Here is a 24,053-nt window from a genome sequence, read left to right on the forward strand (position 1 = left end):
TCTAGGGTTTCATTTATATTTGGGTTCTGGGTGTTTGTGTTTTCAGGAATAGGTTGCAGATTTGAAGGCGAAGTTTGATTTTGAAGCTAGATCTAGGCCCTAGAGGGTAAGATCTGGCCTCAAAACCAGTTTCTGCAAGAGCATTATTTTTGCAGTCCAAGGGTTTTGGAATATTTTAAATCTGGGAACTGTCATTCGAGGGTTTTCATTGATAAATTTGAAGCGCAAGTGTGAAATTCGTTTTTCTGGTTTTGTCTTGAGCTTGGGCTGCCTTCTTGAGGCCTTCAAAATTTCTTCTTCTTCCTGGAGTTATCAGAAAATTTTGGATTTGTTCTATTGCCTTGGTATTATTCTTGCTGGGTTTTTCCTCTTCTTTAAAGAGATTTTCGAAAAAAATTACTGTCAACGATTCACCAGCAGGTTTATTCGATTTTTCTAACCTGCCCATCTGCATACTATCCGTAGCAAACTCCTTCAAGCCCACAGTTGTAGCTTCAAACCCTCACGCAGTCCCTCATTCCTCTTCAAACCCTGCGGCAATCCCTCACCCTAATCCGCTGCCATACCCTCAGTCTTCACGCTGCTCCATCTCTGCTGTCAAAAACCTTTCAAAAAAAACGCTACATAATCTGCCTAACTCGGACCTGCCATCGCTTTTCCTCTTCCCCATCTAACCTGCATTGTTCTCCCTCATCGCAGCTCCAACTTGTCTTCTCTCCGAGCGAACCTGCCATATACTCGTTGTTAACTCCGCGTCCCTCATCCATTGCTTGCTCCCCATCGTTTCTCCCTTGCCCTCCTCATGTGGTCCTCTTAACCTACTAAACCCTCCATCGAATCCTCTCTCCTGCGTCCTTTCACCATTCTATCATCAACCTGCAAAGCAATAGTGACTTACGACTTAGCTTTTGTTTTATTTTACCTTTGTTTTGTTTTACTTTGTTAGGTTTCTTTTAGGTTGTTCGATTTTTTTTTTATGAGCCTTCATTCCTATTTGTTTTGATTTTATTCGAATTCAATTTTCTTTTCTTTTGTCTTTTTGGTTGTTTAATTTATGATTTTGATTGTGTCATTTAAATTTGATTTAAAAAACCTAAAGACAAAAAAAGGGGTTCGATTTTGTTTTTTTTTTTTTTTTTTTGTTTCATTTTGATTTTAAAATTTTATTTTGTTTATTTTGAATTAAAATTTACCAAAAAAAAAATCTTAAAAAAAAATTTAAATAATCTAAAAACCCTAAAAAATTTAAATAAAAACTAAAAATAAAAGTTAAAAGGGGCTTCAAATTAATTTTATTTTATGTGGCTTTGAAACATCCTAATTTTTTAAATCAAAAGTAAATTTTTAGAGTTAAAAGATTTTAAATTTTTTATGTGGCCTCTGGCCCATTAAAAAATTTAAAAAATTATTGAACCTTTTGATTTATTTGGGTCACATTTAAAAAAAAAATCTTAATTACTCATTTACCACATTAAGTCTTGCTTAGCATATTGAAAAAGATTTCCTAAAGGACTAACTAAATTTGTCAATTTTTTAATTCCTTCTTGGTGTCTTTTGTGCTAAGGATAAAATCTAAAGGTGAACTTTTGTGGTATTAGTATTTTTCATTTCTCTATAGTTGAATGTGCTTAAATTTTTATATCTAAAGGTTAACTATAGGAAAATTTTCCTAGATTTGGGTCACTAAGCATAAATCTTCCAGTTCTAGGATCTAAAATGGTTAGCATTTAAATTTCATGGTTGTTTAAGAAGTATTTGTATCTCTTGAAATTTAATTGCTAGAACATTGTGCATCGGTTGAATATCTTGCATCTATCTATCATCATTGCTTGGATTAATTAATGCTCGTTACATGCTAGACATTTTGCAAATATTTTCAAGCGATTGTTAAAGAATCTTGTTGTGGAATTATAATAGATCGCATATCTCTGTTTCCTAAGCTAAGCATACTTTTGAGCATTTATTGACATTGATATCGAATTGCAAAGTTGTTTTTGTTCTCTTTGAGCTAAATTGTATCAAGAAGATTTGAAATAAGCTGGTGTTTTAATTGTAATATCTTCAAGAGTTTATCCTTTAAGTCTTCAGCTAATAAAGTGAGCATCTCATTTGGGCTTTAGCAACGCAAGTGTTTCCCCATCCTCGAATCTAGCTCCTTCCCATCTTCCAGTGCATTTGCATATAAGTTAACTTTGCATAGATAAAATTTACTTCCAAGCATAAGCTTGGTCGATAGACAAATAGATCTCCATCCGTCTTTTCTTGAGAAGCATGCTTTAATAGTACTTAAAACGGTGACCTTGCAGTCGTCAGAGCCACAGCTCTCTGCAGCTCCGAAGGCACCAGGTATGTTAGAAGTTCAAGAGAGGTATCATTAATCACACCTTAGTGTGCTTCTCCTGATCTTCTCTCTGCCAATTACTACGAAATCAGGCTCAACACAGAAAGGATTGAAGGATTCAAAATCTAAGTAGGCATTTGACTAAAATCAACCAAGATTCCTGCATCTCACACTAGTTTTAAGATCTGCATTTCATACAAGATAGTCGTTCATCTAAGCAACAGTCGCTAATCGATTACTTGGTCTTCATTTCCCTAGCAAGATCGTTGACTCCATAAGGCACTGGTATTAACTGTTTAAAATCTAATCAAATTCTAAGTCTTGCTAAGCCTTAATCAAGTACTTGATCGCCTTGTTGTGTCTCCCGAACTGGTTGGCTCCCAACTAGCTCTTCTTCATTCCATTTTTCATAGGGTCTACCCCCCTTAGCCTGCTGTAGGGAGACAGCTTAAACGGAGAGATTGGGGATTAGGGTGACAGCCCCCGATCTGAGCGTTGTCGCGATGCCTAGACATTCTGTGCGACAACATTTTTGGCGCTGTTGCCGAGGATAGAGTTTTTTATGTCCTTGGTTCCTTCCTTTCGAGTTATTCCGAGTTAGACTTTTTGTCTGAATGGCGACTCCACTTCATCTATCTTTTGCAAGAGTGTATACTAGAAAAAATCCAAGTAGTTTGGTTAATCCTGCTCCTGATCCTGAAAGGGCTCTCAAAGTACAATTACACAAACTCTCTTCTCGTACGCTTCTTGTCAATCTCAGACAAGAAGCCCTCCCTGATATCCGTTTGCTTTTCACTAACCTGGTCGAGCACGACATCATGGACATATTCGCCCCTTGTAACTTTGCTAACATTCAAGGTTATCCCAATGATATTCCAAAGCATGGGATGGATAAATTGCCTATCTTTCAAGGCAATAATGCAGTTAGTGCTAACTCTCATCTAAAATCTTTTAGTTCATGGCTAGGTAAGTATGCAAGGGCTACTGATTTTAATCATGAAGATGTAAAAATAACCCTTTTCTTTCTTACCTTGGAGGGGGATGCTTTAGATTGGTTTACGGAAAAAACTCAATACTCATTTGATTCTTTGCAATCGATTGTTAATGCCTTTAAGGAAAAGTATGGAGATAAAAGAGAAGGAAGGCATCTCGTAAAAGCTATCAGTATCATTAAAAAGAGAGAAAATGAGACCGCAGAAGAATTTAACAAGAGGTTCAATGATATTATTAAGGAATTACCTCAAGATTATAAACCTACTGATAAATCTCTTCAGGACTTTTATATTGATGCCTTTCGCCCTGAGCCTTCTTATGAGTTAAGACGTGCTAAACTTCCTAATTTTAGGGATTGTCAAGCTTTAGCAGTAGAGCTTGAAAAAGATAAGGCAGCATGCCAGCAACTGGGAAGTCCGAAATCCCAAGTTTTGTTAGGGCTTCAACAAAATTGAAAGAACCTAAAGGAAAAGAGGTTCAAGAATCTGATAATGACCTTGTTCAGAAATTACTGCAAAAAATTGAAAACATGGAGATTAACCAAGTGAAATTAACCTCTAACCATGCTAAGGAAATAACTACTTTGCAGAATAGGTTGGTCCAAATGGAAAGAGCTCAAACGCAAAATTTCCAGCCTAGAAATAATAATAATAATCGAAATAATAATTGGCAGAAGAAAGGTCAATCTAGTGAGCAGAGACCACCTAATCCGCTTGAACATACTAATTTGGTTGATGATGCTCCGCCTTATTATTGGGCTTGTGATGCTCTTCATGAGGAGGCTACTTGCCCCATAGTTAGAAGGATTTTTGATAATGGAATGTTTGGGGCAGGTATTCAAATAAATGTAGTGGGTAAAGAGTTTTCTTTGTCAATGGAAGACTGGATGGAAGTTAACGAAAATAGTCAACATGTTATGCCTCCCACATCAACTTTTAGTATAAATAATTTTGAGAATGAAGATGATATGATGGTTAAATTATATGGTGAGAAGCCTTCTCCAGAGCGAATCATGGAAATTGCTAAAGATAAGGGTTTAACTTATCAAAGAAGGGATAAAGATCAAAGCGGAAATCAAATTCCCCCTCGAATTTTTAACCCAGGTTCAAACTCTAGATTAGATGTCGATTTGGGAAGTTGGTTTAATAATGCAAAAATCTGGGTTCCTATCACTGAGATTGTGAAGATTCCTTCCCAAAGGGCTAAGTTATTAAAAGCTATTGAAGCTCCTCAAGTAAATGTTTCTCAACAGAAGGCACCAGAGGCTGATTATCAGGATGCTCCTATATATTTGCATAGTTTAGATTCAGATAACAAGGATCATCAACCTTTCTTTATTACTTTGATGGTTAATGGATATAAATTGAATAATTGCATGTTGGATTCTGGTGCGTCAGCTTGTGCCATGACCAAGAGGGTCATGGAACAGCGTAATTTAAGAGTTTCTAGGCCTTACTACAATATATGTGCCATGGATTCTAAAAAGATTGAAGTTCATGGTCTGATCAAGGATTTACAAGTTCATTTATCAGTTTACCCTGACATTATGATTGTTATGAACATTGTTGTTGTTGATGTGCCTAATGCTTGGGGTATGCTTTTATCTAAAAAATGGACCTCTGATCTAGGAGGGGGTATTCAAATGAATTGGTCATATGCTATGATTCCTTCTCCTAAAGGTGATGGTTTTGTGAGACTTAATAGAGAGCCTGAGAGAAGATTCCATGTTGAAGATCCTAAGAGACCTCATAATGAGATAATTAAAGAACAATCTAACATTGGGAATTATGCTATCCTGTCTAATTCCATAGTTCTTCCCGATGATAAGGTTGATAAAAAAATTAGGGATCTCAAGGATAAAGTTTGGTACATGTATTTTGATGGTGCATCGTCTAGGCATGGTAAAGGTGCAGGAATAGTATTAAAATCACCCCTTGGTCATATTTTCAAGTTTGCCTATCGATTGGAATTTGAAGCAACCAACAACGTTGCTGAATATGAAGCTTTGTTGTTGGGTCTTGAGTTGGCAAAGGCTTTAAGAGTTAAGTTGCTTAGCATCAAGGGAGATTCTGACTTAATTATCATGCAGATTAAAAATAAATTTACATGTAAAAATCAAAGGTTAAAGAATTATCGAAATGTTGTATGGGATACTATGGAATACCTTGATGCCCTTGACTTTGAGGCTATCCCCAGAGAACAGAATAGTTCGCCAGATGAGCTTGCCGTAGCTGCCTCTACTTTGCAGTTAGCTGATGAGTTGATTAAGGATAAGATAAAAATGGAAGTTATATTTAGGCCTTTTGTTCCAGATAACTCAGAGCATTGGCAAGTTTTGATGATGAGAAACAAGTGATTCGTTTTCTTGATAATTTGGATGAGTTTGAAAATTTTCGGATAGATTCTAAGGAGGATGGGTCTGATGATCATGAAAATATCATAAATCCTACTCCTGGGAATGTGGTTTCTTTAGAACAGCACTTTGATCGGCATGATGCCACGAAGATGAAAGAGGAAAGTAAAATGGATCCAGGCGGATACATCGAGTTAAACATTGGTACTTCTAGGGATCCAAATATTATCAAAATTGGCAAGGGTACTAATGTTGAAGAAAGAAAAAAGTTAACCAATTTACTTCGTGAATATCGGGATGTTTTAGCATTTTCTTATGATGAATTAAAGGGTTATAGGGAAGATGTCATGGAGCACACTATCCCTTTGAAAGATGAAAATGCTAAACCCTTTCGTCAAAAACTTAGGCAAATAAATCCTAAGTTAACCCCTTTGGTTCAAAAGGAGCTTTCAAAGATGCTTGCAACAGGAATTATTGCTCAAACAAGGCATTCAACATGGTGTTCCAACCTGGTGATTGTTAGGAAAAAGAATGGTACAATAAGACTTTGTGTCGATTTTCGAAACCTTAATCTAGCATGTAAGAAAGATAATTACCCTTTGCCAAACATGGAGACTATGTTGCAAAGAGTAACTGGTTCTGGAATGATGTCATTGCTAGATGGTTTTTCTGAATATAATCAAGTATGGGTTAAGAAGGAGGATCGTCACAAAACTACATTCACCAAACCATGGGGTACTTTCGAATATATCAGCAAAGAAACAAGAACAAACACACCACATGACACCATTACTTTTGGACCAATGTCCTTGGAAAACCCAATGCGAGAAAACCGGTGCAACTATCTGAGGGTTTTCTTATTAAGCAATATCAGAGTACAATCTGGGTGTCGTAACTAGCTACCCAACAGAGAATTTCCTTAGCAGCTATACCTCACAGTTTGAGAGAAATCTCCTAGCTGAAACCCCAGAAAACACTTCCGGCAGCTCCTCAGCACAAAACTGCTTCTGCAACCCCAGCGTCTGCCCAATCTGGACTGCGTCAGCCCTTCTCTATCTCACACTGGCCCTGCATCAGCCTTACTAGGCCTACGCCAGGCCCAAGAGGCCCTGCGTCAACTCTGGGAACCTCTGTTAGCTGCGTTGGCCCTTCTGGTGCTCTGCACAGCACTTGGTTGTCTTTGTGTGGTCTTGTGTGAGCCCTTGCTGGCTCTGCGTCACCCTCCTTGGCTGTTGTGCTGCACTCCCGGCACAATCTCTGCCTTCTCTATTTCTTTGTACTCAATGCGCCTCAGCTACTCTCCCGATCACTGATTCTATCTCTCTTAGCAAACCCTGCTCTAAAGAATAGAATGACTGATCCTCTGGTGTGCTCTCCAAGTGACCCTCAAGCTTCCTCTTATACTTTTCCTGTTGACATCTCAACGACCGAGATTAGGTCCCTAATCAACGGCTAAGATTAGATTTGGCTTGATCCATGTCTTTTGGACCACTCTAACACAGATTCATATTAATACACATTAATATTTTATTTTCCTTGAATTTAGACTTAGGGACTCCATTAAAAATATTAATTATTTTAATATCTCCTGATCTGTTTAGAATTTGCCCAAACTCTTTCTGGGTATTGGAAATCTCATGTGACCCAACCTCTCCACCAAATTTTGTGGCTGGAGCACATCTGATGCTACCCCAAATCAACAGCTTGACACTTGTGGCAACTGTGAAATAGTTTTGTTATCTTTTTTACTACATAAACAGACTATTTAATATATGTGTGAATGGTGAAAGCAGAGACCATCATAATTGGGAAAAAATACACTAGCAATTAGCAAATTGCATACCATTAATGCTACTCAAATGTTACTCACTGAGATATGATACTCTGGTTTTATGATTCAGGGAAGGCAAGAAAAGAAAGATGCAATTATCGTCCATAATATTCTGCTGCTCTAAATAACACTGCTTTTTGAAATCAATATAAATCTTTGGCACTCCTCATTTCACAATGCTTGGTGTCCAACTCCATTAGTATGCAGTCATGTATTTTTGAGATATTCATCAAGACATCGCTAATGCACCTGTGCCTGTAAGACAAGACATTTCTAGGTGTATTTTGTTGTAGGCATCCATTTATGGTAATTAAGCTTGATTTTTGTTTAGACAGTGATATTATAGCATTCTACCATGTAAATTTGGGCACAAATATTTGTAGAATCCATATACAGTAGACAATTAGAGTCTAGCGAATTCATTCATTTGGTAGCATCTTCTATACTTTTCTTTGTATAGTTTCTGTGAAATGGTGGCATTTTATTAGGTGTTATAGTTTGAGCCATTAAGGTAATTGCAAAATACCTAGCAACCAGGGAAAACTTTAATGTGGCCATGCCAATGAAAGGTATTGTTATTATTGTTAGTGTTTGTTTTTTAACTGGGGACACACAGGCCTCAGCAATAATCCCATTCTTCCCACTTACTCTGTTGTGTGGGAGTCCACAATGGCCATTTGTGTAAGCTGGGGCATTCCTTAATTTTTCCTCCTATTACAGGTGAACAGGCAGTTAAAGCTTATTGAATTGCCTCTGATGTCATGGAAAGGGTGGTGTACACTATACTTGCGACAGTCTCTGCTCATTTATCTTGAGACAGCCATTTGTGAAAGATGTAATAATATATTTGTTATAAGATGATGGCTTGACTTCTTAAGGCTTTAGAATCATGGGATTTAGCAATTTTTATATAGCCATTGGTCATAAGACACTTTTTCTTGTTATTAAGATGCTTGTCAATGCACAACATGTTGGTTGTTCTGTAAATACGAAACTGCTACCATGCTATGATTTCCTCACCTAGAATCCAATGCATCCAAATGTATTTATGGGCATTATTTTAATTCCCACTAAATAGTCACTTGCACAGGCTGGAATGTACATGCCTACCATGAACCAGGTCATCAACCCAGTAGAGAGCTTGGTCTCCTATTGTTCTATTAGTACTTGTTAAGCCGATGTTATAGAAAGTTTACAATTATACCTGAATTCATGTGAATGGAAAAGTTATCATTGTATGCATGTATGTCATTTGATTTGTGCTCAGAGGTTGCATCCCAGTACTTCAATTTATTAGATAGCCACCAAAGTAATTAAAGTTGCAGCTACTTTTCGTCACTGACTTTAAGGACAGCAAACAAGGCAAGTTGAGGAAAATGTCGACATTATAATGCTGAATCGGCCTTGACACCACCTTGTTGCAGAAATGTATCAGAATATTCATTGTTGGGCAGTATCACCTTAAGCAATCCAGAATTTGTGAATTAGGGTAATTAACGTTAGAACTCTTTTTAGAATCCTCAGGGGGTAGGACAGATGGTTCAATCAGAGTCCATTGTTTCAAATTTAAAAGGAGGGTGTGGATGCTGGGAGCATTCTAGGGGTCAATGACTCAATGCATACCATGCTTACTATCTAAATTGTGTATACTGCAAACTACATGACAAACAAGCTAAAGTATAGGACACCTAGAGAGGAGAGACGGGAGAGAACAACTTCCTCTGAATATAAATACATTGTAGTCTAGTGAGAACCCGTTAGTTTCGAGCCCAGTTTGATCATTTGGTTATGAACCTGCAGACTTTGTTCACAAACTGATCACACAGTTGGAGGGGAGTTGGGGTGCATAACTCTAGGGCTGTGAAACACACTGGCATTCTCACATTTTAACTTAAGCTATACCATGTAATCTCAGCATGTAGTTCCAGCACCAAGATGGGTGCAGCTTTGGTTTGTAATAAGGATGTGTGGCCCTCCATGGAAAGGACACTCACCACATCAATAGGTTGATGGTCTGAGGCTATGCCCAGAGGGCATATCGATGACAATGCACACCCCAAATATTAGTAGGAGGTTGCTTCCCTGTGTAGTTCAAACTTCACTACCTCCTTTCAAACAGTTATAACCTTGCAAGATGATATTGGAAGGCTTCAGTATTTTGAGCAGATAGCATGTACTTACTGAAAGGATTCAGTTCGGTGGCTCAAACAAAGTAAGGTTGAGCAGCTCTAACACGATCACTGGGTGTTAAAAAAAATGCATATAAACAAGGGGATGTGTTACAGCCTATCACCTTTCTTCTTAAGCAAGTAAGCCATTTAATTGAGTCTCTCTTGTGTATAGATTCTAGGAATCACTCTCCATCCATTTATTGACATATTCATCCTTGTGATAACTCTTATATCGGGTCTCCTCCCATCGGTGAAAGTCCATAAAGAGCACGGAACTATAGCTGAAGTGACAGTGAGCTATTGCTCCATTGTTGCCACTTGACCTAGTAGTTGCTCTATAGGATCCCCTCCTGGATCCCTGCTAGTTTAAGTGGTAACAGGGCTTATGCATTATTACTTGGGGTTGGAAGTTTGGCATAAACCTAGCAAAATATATCTAGGACAATGTGTTGAAGTTTCTAAGTTTACTGAGTTTAGAAACCCTTCATGCACTTTTTCTGATTTATTCCTACCTACTTGTTATTTTTCTTTAACAAGTTATTTACAAGGTAAATACTAAAAATAAACACTAGTGCATGCTCAACATATTACAAATCAACAATTAAAAAGAACAAGAACAAACACGCCACATGACACCACTATTTTTGAACCAATGTCCCTGGAAAAACCCAATGCGGGAAAACCGGTGCAGCTATCTGAGGGTTTTCTTATTAAGCAATATCAAAGTACAATTTGGGTGCCGAAACTGGCCTACCCAACAAAGAATTTCCTTAGCAGCTATACCTCACAGTTTTAGAGAAATCTCCTGGATGAAAACCCAAAAAATCCTTTTGGCAGCACCTCAGCACAAAACTGCTCTGCAACCCTAGGGTCTGCCCAATCTGGACTGCATCAGCCCCTCTCTGTCTCACGCTGGCCCTGCGTCAGCCCCAGGAGGCCCTAGGTTAGCTTCCTGGGCCTCTGCATCAGACACACTGTCCTCTATGGTGCTCTGCACAACACTTGGCTACCTCTACGTGGCCCTGCGTGAGCCCTTGCTAGCTCTGTGTCACTCTCATTGGTTGTCGCGCTGCTCTCCTAGCACAATCTCCGCCTTCTCTATTTCTCTGTACTCAATGCCCCTCATCTGCTCTCCCGATTACTGATTCTATCTTTCTTAGCAAACCCCGCTCTAGAGAATAGAATGACTGATCACTCTAGTGTCTTCTCCAAGTGACCCTCAAGCCTCCTCTTATACTTTTCTTGTTGACATATCAATGGCCAAGATTAAGTCCCTAATCAACGGCTAAGATTAGATCCGGCTTGATCCAATCTTTTGGACCATTCTAACACAGATTCATATTAATACACATTAATATTTTATTTTCCCTAAGTTTAGACTTAGGGACTCCATTAAAAATATTAATTATTTTAATATCTCCTGATCTATTTAGAATCTACCCAAACCCTTTCTGGGTATTGGAGATCTCATGTGCCCCAACCTCTCCACCAAATTTCGTGGCTAGGGCACATCCGATGCTACCCCAAATCAACACAAGGAAAGTACATAATTAAGATGCTACAAAAGTTTGGCATGATGGACAGCAAACCGATGACAATTCCCATGATTACCAATTTGAAGAGATTAAGAAGTTCAGAATCAAGCCTTGTAGATCCCACAAGTTATAGACAATTGGTTGGCTCTCTGATATATCTTGTAAACACGCGTCCAGATATTTGTTTCGCAATAAATATTCTCAGTCAATTTCAAATGGAGCCTAGACATAACCACTGCATAGCATCCAAACATATATTGAGATAGCGTTGAGGGAAAGAACAATATCCAACTAATGGGATATACCAATTCAGATTGAGGAGGCAGTGAGACTGATGGAAGAAGCGCAACTGAAGGATGTTTTAGCTTGGGATCCTCTATGATCTCATGGATGGGTAGAAAGCAAGAATCAATTGTTTTAAGTATTGTTGAAGCTGAATATATTGTAGCATGTGAAGTTGGTAGAGAAGTTTGGTTAAGGAAGTTGTTATCTGATTTGTTTAAAGAACCGATGGACCCTACAATTATACATTGTGACAACACAAGTTGCATAAGGTTGTCTGAAGACTCCAATTTCCATGCAAGATCAAAGCATATAAACAACAAATATCATTACATACGAAATTGGTGAAAGACGGGATGGTACAACTATAGTATATCTCCACTGATGAGCAAGTAGTTGATATTTTGACAAAATCTCTTCCTAATAAGAAGCTTGTGTATTTAAGAAGCAAGCTTGGACTGGTTGATATTTCCTCCCTAGTTGAGAGGGAGAGATAGACACATCATTCTTGTCTTCAAATTATGAATAAAGAATGGAGGATTGGCTAAGCATCTGAATATCAATATTCTTTGAGGATGAGCTAGGGCATCCACTAGGTAAGTATAGTCGAAGAGGAGATTCCTTGAGGATGTGTAAATCCAAGACGAGAATGGTCCTAAAAGGACATATAGTATATCTCCACTGATGAGCAAGTAGTTGATATTTTGACAAAATCTCTTCCTAATAAGAAACTTGTGTATTTAAGAAGCAAGCTTGGACTGGTTGATATTTCCTCCCTAGTTAAGAGGGAGAGATAGACACATCATTCTTGTCTTCAAATTATGAATAAAGAATGGAGGATTGGGTAAGCATCTGAATACCCATACTCTTTGAGGATGAGGCAGGTCATCCACTAGGTAAGTATAGTCGAAGAGGAGATTCCTTGAGGATGTGTAAATCCAAGACGGGAATGGTCCTAAAAGGACATACCTTTTGAACATCTGGATGGGGTATGTGCCTTGAGAGACAATGATAAAGGTGTCTATAAATAATTGTCTCCCTAGGATTGTGCTCTAATCTAGTGGGGAGATAGAGTTGTTAGTCAAGGCCTTGCTATATGATAATGTTGGTTGATATGATGAAGATGCATTGACATAAGCTGAAAGGATAGCTTATGAGATGGCTTATCAATCTCTCTCTTCTTATGAGATCTCTTCAATATGAGAATGTCCTTGTACCATTATGAATACCTCCCTAGTTAAGAGGGAGTGTTAAAATTTGTAACTAGGTTTTCTCTTCATAATATTTTATGTGCTCTTGATCTTGTGTATTTGATGTAAAAGAAAAAGAAAATTACTATTATTATTTTTATAGTATGGGTTTCATGCTCAAGTTTATTTTGTTCTAGGTCAAAGCACCCATTGTGTGCTTCTAGGTTGTCATAGAGTCAAGAAGTCATAAGAGTCATTGTCATATGTATTAGACCCTATTGGGCATTTTGTAACAAATCAAAAGAATTTATTTTGAGTCAACTAGGTTGTCATAGAGTCAAGAAGTCATAAGAGTCATTGTCATATGTATTAGACCCTATTGGGCATTTTGTAACAAATCAAAAGAATTTATTTTGAGTCAACAGTGTCAAAATACCCCTCCAAGACAAAGTCGGCCTAACAGTGCAGAAGTCGGCCTAATTAGGGCTATTCGTCCTCCTTGAAAAGATTATATATAAGAGACCATTCAACCTCATTGAACACTCATTCATTCGATCAAGGAAGCAAGAACAAGAAAAAAGAAGGCAAGCGAAGGTCTAGAAGGAAGAAGGAAGACAAACTTTTCAATTTTTCTCTCACATTCTCTCACACGTGTGAAAGAGGCTAGGTTTTTTGCAGCTACAAGGTCGAAGTTTCTAAAGAAGCAAAGAAGGAACGAATGTCAATTTGATCACCTACAAGCCTTTGAAGAAGCAAACCAAGCGAAGGAAGGAGGAAGCCTAAAAAGCCCTAATTCATCCACACATGCGAAGTTGCAGCCTGTTGCAGGGGGCCGAAGATTGCAGATCTGCAGTGAGGGCCGAAGTTTGTAGCTGGGAGTCGAAGTTGTGCATTTGGAATTGATTTGACTTGGTTTGACTTGGTAAGAATAAGCACATCCTCAAGAAGGTTTGACTTGGTCTTGGTCTAAAGGCCTTGGAATTCATCATTTGAAGAATCTATAAGAAGAGGAAATTTTTGTGGGTTTTCCTCTCTAGGAGTTTCAGACCTGGCTTGCAGCCTACATCTTGTGTGTCCATTTATTCTATTGATCTTCATGTTTTGGTAGTTGTTTGATGATAAGAAAATTATAATAATAAGAGAAGAAGTTAATCATAAAGAAAAGTATAAGAATATCACAAGCAGCTATCAAGTTAAAGAGAAATCACTTCAATAGTAGCCCTATTGATTTTTCAATACAATCAAGATTGATCAATCATCCAATTTGCCCCATGATTCATATCAAATTTGAATATGCTCATAACATTAAATGAAAGCACATTGCTGCAAAAATGGTTAGAGTACCTACCAAAAGACAACCCACCTTCCTTCAAGAAGAATATCAGATGGGAGCTAGATCTGACCAAAGCAATGGGTGAACTCTGGCATAACGTTGTGTGGTGACCATCACAGGGTTGTTGGCTGGCTGGCTATCAAATAAGGGTAAAAATTTTCTTCTATCGGTTACCCACTTTTGGTGAGTAACAAGCACAAGTCCTAGAAGTATAATAGTGATGAGTTAAAGAATAACTCCTTATATATTAGGAGAAGAACTCTGAATAACCCAATATGTAATTATAAAAGATAAGATGATTTTCAAAATCATAATAAAGTGCATGTAATAACAGCTCTATTGACCTCTTATATACTAGTTCTCAATTCTCACTAATTGCCGATGTAAGCCCACTAATAGGCCAAGCTCCCCTTTATATATAACTCTTTAGATATTAGGAGAAGAATACTGAATAACCCAATATGTTCATATATAAGATAAGATGATTTTCAAAATTATAATCAAGTGCGTGTAATAATTGGTCTATTGACCTCTTATGTACTAGTTCTCATTTCTCACTAATTGCCCATGTGAACCCACTAATAGGCCAAGCTACCCTTTATACACATTTAACCCCCATACACCACACTAGAGTCATTACATATATTACATAATCACACATACATATCACCGTATAAACTTTAAGAGCTGAATAGGAACTTTATGATAATCTCTCAAATCTGACCAAGGATGCTATCATTACTCTTCCTTTTTTTATTTAAGTCATGTGCTCACATTTTGTTTAACAACTGTCAACAAAATTTGTAAGCCATTCCTTGCAACTCAATCAAAAGGACTAGATCATGAAAGTATGTTAAAGCATCAGTGGCATGTCAAAGCATCTATGCATTCAATAGTACGTAGCTATGAATCTCAGGAAGCAGCATATAATGTCCTGAATGCCCAGGAAAAGGTGGATAGGTTAAACAGTGTGAACTTATGATTCATGACTATAGCATTATACTAGTGGGAATCTCACAAGAAACAGTGAGGATAAAGCTCACCCCATTAGCACATAGATAAAGTCTGTTGAAGCATTGTGCATTAATTACTACTTGCTCAAGCATCGTGATGATTTGTACATAAAATGACAGTAGTTGCACCAATGTCATCAGAAGATTATCCTAGAATACATAGATGAATTTCATAATCTAATGGCCTGAATCGATGTTCAAGAATCTAGGCATAATAAAGTACTTAACTACAAAAGTCTCCTTCATGACATTCAAACTGAGATCTTTTTTATCGTTAACATCTCGGCAGATGCTAATTGCTTTGCAGCCAAACATGAGGAAACATTCTAGAAGGAATGCTGTGCTAACGACAGTTCAAAATAGCATAAAGATTCCAATGGTAAATCGAAGAATTGGAAACAGCATAAGTCACAGCACATGGATAAGCAGTCCCAAGATCAGCATCTGTGATCTCAGCATACAGGACAATGCTAACAGCAAGGCAAGTTAGAGATCACGTAAGGGAAACGAAGCAATTTCCACAAGTCTTCTAGGCTGACAAAGAAGCTCACACCTGCAAGTCTTTCCTCATGCAAGCTCAGATTCAGCCCTCAGCCAAAGAAAAAGGGACTAAGTGGTAGAGTTTGACCTTAGAGCCTCTATCTCCACAGTGCTCACTGTACAAATAGATACCACATCTCTCAATCCAACAGATCCGGAAGGTAACCAATGCCCTTTAGGTTTTCCTGATTTTACTTTGATTCGAACAGCTATTTGAACATAAAATTGGATAAGATATACTCAAAACGATAAAATAGATTTCATACTGATTTTGATCTCATAGATATCAACCATGTCCCAATCTAGTTATTTACTGCTGCCGTGTCTACCCTAAATCTCCATCCTACTGCAGATTCTTTCGAGTTGAAAGAAAACATAGCAGAATGAAGATGAACAGAACAGAACAAGTGAAACATTTAACAAAATAAACATAAAATTGTCGGGACTATTTAGATGCCTAAATTTGGACAACCTGTACTGTTCCTGCCTTATGGATCATAACCTTCCAACCTTGCTTACTATTCATATCCATTAACTGTGTATGATATGAAACATAACCAGCCTCATGAGGAACCCGAATTAAGAAAAACAAAATCTAATCTAGCATCTAAAGAACACTCGACTATCAGTTTTTATAAGATAGGTAACTGTGTACGATATAAAACATAAGCAGCCTCATGAGGGACCAAAAAAAAAATATAATCTAACATTGAAGAGATTATCTATCTACTATGTAAAGAACACTTAACTGTATTTTCAGTCTCTACAAGATTAGAAAAGGGGAGGTACTTACACTATTTAACCTTCCACATTTCTCTTAATAACCTTTACCTAAATTATCTTTGCTGGCCTTCCAATAATAAGCAGATCTATATCTATTGTTGAGTTATAATCATAAGTGACAGGTGTCACTAAACTAAGTATTTTCTATTAGAAGTTGATATATACAAATCGAAATGTCCCTGAAAGGCCCTTTTTATTCCATCACTAGCCTGCAGGATCAACGTGCTCCAAAATCTAATAATGTTTTCCAGTTCGGTGCAAGCAGTAAGATCTAACCGTTTGCATTACACTACAGCATTTGAAATTTGAACCATAAATATGCAACATAAAGCTTTCCAACATCTGAAAATTAAAAAAAATCGGTTCGAACATAAAGGAATATATAATTTGCCAAACTCAAAGATAAGTGAAGGCTCAAAAATAACCAGGAGTAAAATGCATTTAGAGGAATATTTAAAAGAAAATAGACAATTCATTCCATCTACGTAAGAGTCTCCTTGTAAACACCCAAAAGTTTAAAATTGTAGCATATACAAACAAAATATACCTGTCTTGTGCGTGTTTCAGGTGGCAATGATCCATAAACTACAGAGCATAAATGTTTACTTATCGATTGAATCTGTCTCTGCTCAACGAGAAAAAAATAAACGTCAAACAAAAAAAATTCAAAAGCCAACAGTTCTTTCTGTGTACACAATATCCTCAAATTGCAGAATATTTATTATCATTTATAGCAATGACATCAATGTTATTAATTTGTAGTAATATATGATTTCATTTACACAACATACGGGAATATTGTGTATACTTCTAAGACCATCTCAAAGATCAGTCATCCTGAAAAGACAGATATAAATAAAGTTCAATTTCTACTACTAATTAGTCGTCAACTTCATATTTAATCAATATCTTGAATCTATAAAATGGCAACCCAAAAAAAACAACAGTAACTATGTCAGTATATCTAGTATGGAAAATATTTTATGTTCCCTATTAATTAACTGCCCAAGGGAGAATGAAATAGCCTATCCAATCCCGTATGCTATAGTCAATGATAAAGAGGCAAACCCATTATCCGATTGGGGTAACTGGGGCAAAACCTGTGGAGGAAACCAGAATTGGGGCTAAGTGAAGGTAGACTTGTAACCCCTCACATTAAAATAAGAAGAAGAGACCCCATATCTATGATTGGTTCTCTTCATTGATTGGTTGGATATCTATGTATTGTGAGCTGAGGCTCTGCGGGTTTTAAAACCCCTATCTCCCTTTGATTGGTTTCGGTGGTGATGATGCCACCCTAGCCAGTCCCTTCCTTTCTCTCTTTCATTTGGCGCAATTGCTCTGAGGCACCTTCATCTGAATTTTGGTATTCAGGGAGAGAGATTCGTTGGGTCGTTGATTGGAAAGGCATTTTGTGGTTGTTAGAAGCTACTTTGTTGCAGCAAAGGTCTGGTCAGGAACAGCGAAAGCCAGCCTTTGACAATACAACCTCAATCTAAGGCTTGTAGTTGATTCCTGAAGGGAATTACCTGGGCAGCAGCACATTCCGAGGCCCTGATTAAGGGAGTGGCCTCCTTGCAAGGGGTTTTCTGTGGCAATTCAAAGATGTTTAAGGCATTGGTATTCCTGAGGGAGCAACAACCACCTTGGATGATATTTTCGTGAAGCAGCGAAGTACTAACAGACAGTGGAACCCTACTTGTGGCAGCACCCAATTAGGAGTGCATCTCTGTGACAACATAACCAGCTAGGGCAGCATAACCCTTCTTGAGGAAGCAAGTCACCCGGAAACCTATTCTCTATAGCAGCGAGGCAATGGAAGAGCAGCAGAATACTCTAAGGAGTTAGTACAGTATCTCTGTGTTGAGCCATGGTTGTCATGAATGTCAACCCAAGCAGTAGCCAGAAGAAGCCCCACTTTCGATGACAAAAACAACAAGGTCGATCAGGGTTTTTGGGGTCAGGATCATCATCATTTGATTCTCCTCATCATGCTGTTTCTGATGATATGTGGTATGTCTCCTAATTCCTCACAGTTGAGTTATGCTTCTTTGAAGATTGTTTCCCCATTCTTGGTCAAGAAGCCCCAAAGGTTATGCCACAAGCAAAATTTTTATTCAAAAAAATTAATTATATAATGGGCTCAGTGAAAATATGATTTTATTAAAGCGCAAAAGCAACCAAAATTAAATTATAGTCAGCCTCCAAAGGAAATAATGTTTGCTCCAAATTTAAAATTTGAATTTTAATCTTTACCCCCCATTTGCATAAGTCAGCTTCGCTCCAACTTTTCAAGTCAGCTCCATTAAGGGATCCGCCCTTTCTCCTCTATAAAATGGCACTTGTTTCCTCCACAAGTATGCATTAAAAATGCTGATCTTGTACAAGTTATCTCGCTGATCTCTCTGCGGCCTTGTGCAGTTTGGCATATCTGAAGTTGGTCGAAGATTTGAAGCAGCTTCGTTGGGGTTTCTTTGTTTGTCTTTGTTAAAGGGCTTTGCTGGGGTGTTTTGAGCATCACTGTGGCCATTCGACCTTTTTCTTGAAGCTGATCCAGGTGGCAAATGCTGTGTTACACCTTCAAAAATTGTTGAGACTGGTTCATAAATTTCTGAGGCCTACTCGGCCCTCCTTTGGCAACAAGTCTGTGACAGTTCTGAGGCACTGTTCGAACTTCTAAGGTTTAAGGAGAAGCTTCATGCACAGGTGTGGCCTTTTTTTCTAGCAAGATTTCAACCCTTTTCTTAGTCTGATTTTTGGCCTACACTGTGACATGAATGGGGCATTGCTATTCGCCCTAGAGAAGGAGACTGAGGCTAAACTGGAATTCACCTGTAACATCTTTTGAAGAAAGAATTTGCTGAGGCATTTTCGTTTTATCTGTTGGTGATTCTCACTGTTTGAAGACAGATCCATGAAGTATTCTGGCAATTTTTTGAGGCCATGAGAGCCCAGATTTTTCTAAGAGTATCATCTTCCATCTCTGATTTCTGTGGGTTTTCTGAAGCAGAGTATTTGTGGACTGCTGAGAGGGTTTTGGCTGAGCAAAACGATGCAATATGACCTAAGATATCTGAGACCTTATGCGAGTAGCATATGCATCTTCATTGTGACCTTTTGAGGCATCCATTTGAGCTCATCTGAGGTGTGTTCTCATTAGCTCTTTTGATCAGAGTTTCAGCCTAATTCCTGTGAATAACAGTGACATTCTTCAGGCATAAAATCTTCTTTCAATGGCAACCTGATACAAGCTTGACTCAACATTATTGGTAAGACTTGTTACATCCTTTTTGTATGACTTATGTGGTGGATTTTGACTGTTGTGAGGGCATACATCATTGTGTTTCATTCTGGCACTTTGAGGGTTCTTACAGTAGTATAAACTATACACTTATTTGAACTACATTGAAACTATTTGGACTCCTCAACTGTTAGAAGCCCTAATACGTGTCCTTCAGAGGAAGTATTATAGGCAGATATAAGTGAGGCCTAATAATTGTCTTTGAAGTCTCTAGATTGTTATTCATTGCACTTTTGTGGCAGCCTCAGTTTCTTTGGGTTACTCTTAGCAAACCTTATTGTTAATGTGGACTATTTCAGATTGTCTCTAAGAGTTTCCTAAGATGAATATTAATATGCTATTATGCTATAAGGTCATTGATCAGATTCAGATCCCCTTGTGAAGAGGCCCTATCTACAGCAGAGAAAATCAAGGACAAGATAAGAGCAGAGAAGGTAAAGATTGAAGACATCAGTAGTATATTTTCAGAGACTCCAAGCAGCCAGCAATTCTGAAGGCATCCACATGTACAACAGTGGCAGAGGACGAAAGGTACATAGAAGGAATATTTGAATTGAAGTCAGTGAATTTCAGTTACATTGTTATATTATTTGGCAGCAGTTTTGAAGAAGTCTGATTTTCATTGAGCAGGAAGGGTTTTATAGAATATCATTGTAAGTGGGTCATTGTCCCTGGTACGAGAGCCCACAAACTGTTTCTCTGTTTTATAATCATATTCAGGGTGGTTACGTGGTGCAAGGCAGGAGAGTGAAGTCTCCTTCAGGATACTTCAGGGTGGCAGGGTGGTGCTAGGGAAAGTTGGAGCTTGCAGGGTGATGGAGCAGCTTACCAATTGTAGCTGATAAAACGAGGGCGTTAGAGCTTCCTTCTAGCTGGAGCATGTAAAACCAGGGTGCAGGAGCATCTTTTCAGGAGTTGGAGTTACCTAATAAACTTGAATGTTTTTCTATAGTACTAGGGAGTTGGGGCTTCCCATTCAGTTGGAGCTGAAGCATTTTTGTACTCACAGAATATTAGAAAAGCATTCAGTGGTTTTTCTCCCAGACATGTTTCCACCTAAAAATTTGTTGTGTACTGCTATTGTGATGTGTTGTTGATTACTGTTCTATTGTTCATGCTCTAATAATTTTATAATTAACTAATTGTATGTGAACAATTGATTCATACACCTCTCAATATTTCCAACACTCTGAGGTCTTATATGGCTGCTGGATATCCTTGTTGCACAGTAATACTGTCAAAGAAATCCTTGGGTCCTAAATTGACAGCAGAAGCAAATTGTGGCATACAATAAGTCCACCAAATAACCACAGGCTTCATAATCAACTTCCAGGTCAGAACTAGAGTATAGGGCAACTAGATCTATCTGGTACAATAGTATAAGATGGCAGAAGTTACGCTACAGGGTATATTGGACTTGTGAATTAGTTTTATTGTATAAACTACCGGTAGAGAGAAATAACTATGTGCATTCAATATTGTCACTATTATATGCAACCAGGTTTACTGGTGTAGGAGCAGCTGTTAATTGAAATGGATGTGAACTATTGATGTATTGTGCAAACTATTGCTTACCAACATTGTTATGTACTCTATATCTTCTCTGTTGGATTTAAAAGGAAATATTGTAGAATTTCTCTCGTAATCTTGTAATCCTAAGGGCAATAATTCCCTAGCGACATTACAGTGTTATCAAAGTTCTGTATCCTGCCAACCTGAGGGGCTAACAATGATATCTAGTTTGTTCGAGTGAATGACCAACACCCTTTTGAATCAAAGTGGTGATTCCTCCCAGCCTGTGAAAGTAATCATGAGAAAGTGGGGAGTTGTAATGTCCCTTTCTAATCTTAGAAGCAAAAGGAAGTTGAGTCTTAGCCTATCCAAATCCTATGGGCTATTGGCGGGAAAAATAAAGGGGTCACCATAATAAGATAAATAATAACTAATACAAAGGGTAAAAAGTCACTTTCGGGGAATTAAGTGACCCATGGTATTCAGAGAGGGAATTATTATAAAAAAGGGAGAAGGCGATTGAAGGAGGGATTTTAGCGCAAAATTAATAGAAAATTGATCACAAAACATAGCAAAAACTTTTTCCCAACAAATTCTATCTCTTAGGAAAATTAGGGCATCCTTTAACAAGGAAATCGACCCACAAAGAATACATAGAAAATACAACAATGGAACCTGGAAACTCAGCCCCTCATAAATTCGACTTGCACCTGTGCTGGTTGTCCTCTACAAATTCAACACTCCTGTAGCAACTCAACCTCCTCCCAAGTCTAGAATTTACCCTCTCGACCTCCCCAAACTCTCAACCTAATTTCCTGGAACTCAGCCTCCCCAAACTCTCAGCCTAATTCCCTGGAACGCAGCCTCATACTCCATATTGCAAACCTTTGACCTTGTCGCAAAATCTAGGACACCTAGTGCAAAGTAACACTATGCAAACCCAAACCTTATGGCAACAAGTGAAAGGGTTGCGATCATCACCTTAGCAACCTTTCTCCAACTCTTTAGTGAAGCTCATACCTAGTAGACACCCATCAATCTTCGAGTACCATGCTCTTAGTGCTTGCTTGAGTCTATATAGTGCCTTTTTTAACCTGCATAAATGAGACTCTCTTCCATGCACCTCAAATCCTTGCAGTTGTTCAATGTTTAACTCTTCCTCAATTACCCCATTGAGGAAGGTTGTCTTCACATCCATATGATGCATCCTCCACCCCACCTCTAAAGCAATAGATATAACAGCCTTGAAAAAAGTATACCTAGCGAATGGAGCAAATGTTTCCTCAAGTCCACTCCCTCCTTCAAGAAGAACCCTCTCGTCATGAACCTAGTTTTATGCTTCTCAATACTGCCATCTGCAATGTGCTTGATCTTGTAAATCCACTTGGAGCTAACCATTGATTACCCCTCTAGCCTACGCACAGTGTCCCACATCATTTTGCATGATGGAGGCATACTCCTCCACCATGCCATCCCTCCAAACCTACTAGCCTACAATCTCCTCATAGTTGCTAAGCTCAAAGTCAATGATGTCACTCATGAGCGAAATATAACTAGGAAATAGTCTTGGTGGTCTGCTCTCCCTGAAAGTGCTCCTAGAAGCCTCCACATGCTTCTCACCATCTCTCGATGTGTGCTCAAGCCATCACAACCTCCTGACAAAAGTAGAGGGAGCCTCCAACTCCTCCTCCTAATCTGAAGACTAAGTTCCTGTTGCTCATTATATTGGTCTCTCTTCAACCTTTGATGCCTCTCGCTCCTTATCCTTTGTCACTACTAGAAAGGGTTCATGTGACTTCCTAAAGGCTCGACCCTCCTCGAACTTAACATCCCTGCTCACCACAATCTTCCCCTACAATGGAATGTACACCCAATACACCTTTGAAGTCTCATTGTAACCCTCAGAAATGCCCTTATGTGTTGAGAGCTCTAGCTTCGTCCTCTTCTTTGAAGGTACAAGGATACATATCGGATCCCCGAAGATACAAAAATGCCCAACCTCCGGTTTCACCACTGTGAATGCCTCCTCATGAGTCTTGTCATCCAAGAACTTGTAAAAACTCATGTTCTAAAAGTACACTACTGTGTTGCAAGCCTTTGCCCAAAGAAACATGGGCAGGTCCTGATTATAGACCATTGTCTTGGAAGCTCCAACAAGGGCCCTATTCTTCCTCTCTACAACCCCATTTTGTTGTAGGTTGTAAGGCACTATTAGCTCCTGTTGTCTCACAGATTGTCACGACAACACTCAGACCGAGGGTTGTCACCTTGATCCCCCGATCTCTCTGTTTAAGCCTGTCTCCCGTTGCTAAGGGGGGTAGACCCTATGGGACAATGGATGACCAACTGTGGACTAGTTGGGTTGGGAGACACGAGGGAAAACAAGCACTTATTTGATTTTATTACGTTAATAGACCAGTGCCTTATGGAGTTAAGGACTGAATGATTATTTATCAAATGCTTGCAGAAATATGAGCTCATTAACAATCATTTACCATCAAATAGCTCAAACTAAGGTTAACTTTTGCCCTATGTTGCGGGGGAGCGCCCCCCCCCCCCGAACCCGCTCCCGAATCGCTCTCCGGGCGGGAGCGCGCTCCCAAAATCACACCTAGACGGGAGCGCGCTCCCTTAAAAAAAATTGCGCTCCCTGGTCTGTTAGGGAGCGATATAGGGAGCGATCGCTCCGGCGCAATGTTGCACGAAGCGGGAGCGAAGCGGAAGCGCGGAAGCGTCATTTTCCAAAAATCTAGGAAGCGAAGCGTCCGCGGAAGCGTCTGCTATATATATATATATATATTTTATATTTTTTTGCATTTATACTCAAAACAAACATCCCAAATACCAAATTAATTGTAGAAGACATGAAAACATG

At 38.6% G+C, this 24,053-nt stretch overlaps 1 protein-coding gene across 2 annotated transcripts in view; it reads right to left on the reverse strand.

Moving 5' to 3' along the window:
* ATSUV3 (ATP-dependent RNA helicase) overlaps nt 1-24,053 on the reverse strand; it is a 405,120-nt gene that overhangs the window by 181,170 nt on the left and 199,897 nt on the right. The window contains exon 7 of one of the 2 annotated variants that reach the window (XM_089432620.1): nt 16,913-16,990. The exons of the other annotated variant lie outside the window; for it this stretch is intronic. Within the exon in view, the coding sequence (XP_089288746.1) occupies nt 16,913-16,990 (78 nt within the window). The remainder of the gene's footprint in view (nt 1-16,912; nt 16,991-24,053) is intronic. 2 annotated transcript variants of the gene reach the window in all.

This window comes from Pinus tabuliformis, chromosome 5_1 (assembly GCF_031772625.1).
Source record: "Pinus tabuliformis cultivar Carrire ecotype Pingquan chromosome 5_1, CPIR1, whole genome shotgun sequence".
Taxonomy (NCBI): Eukaryota; Viridiplantae; Streptophyta; class Pinopsida; order Pinales; family Pinaceae; genus Pinus; species Pinus tabuliformis.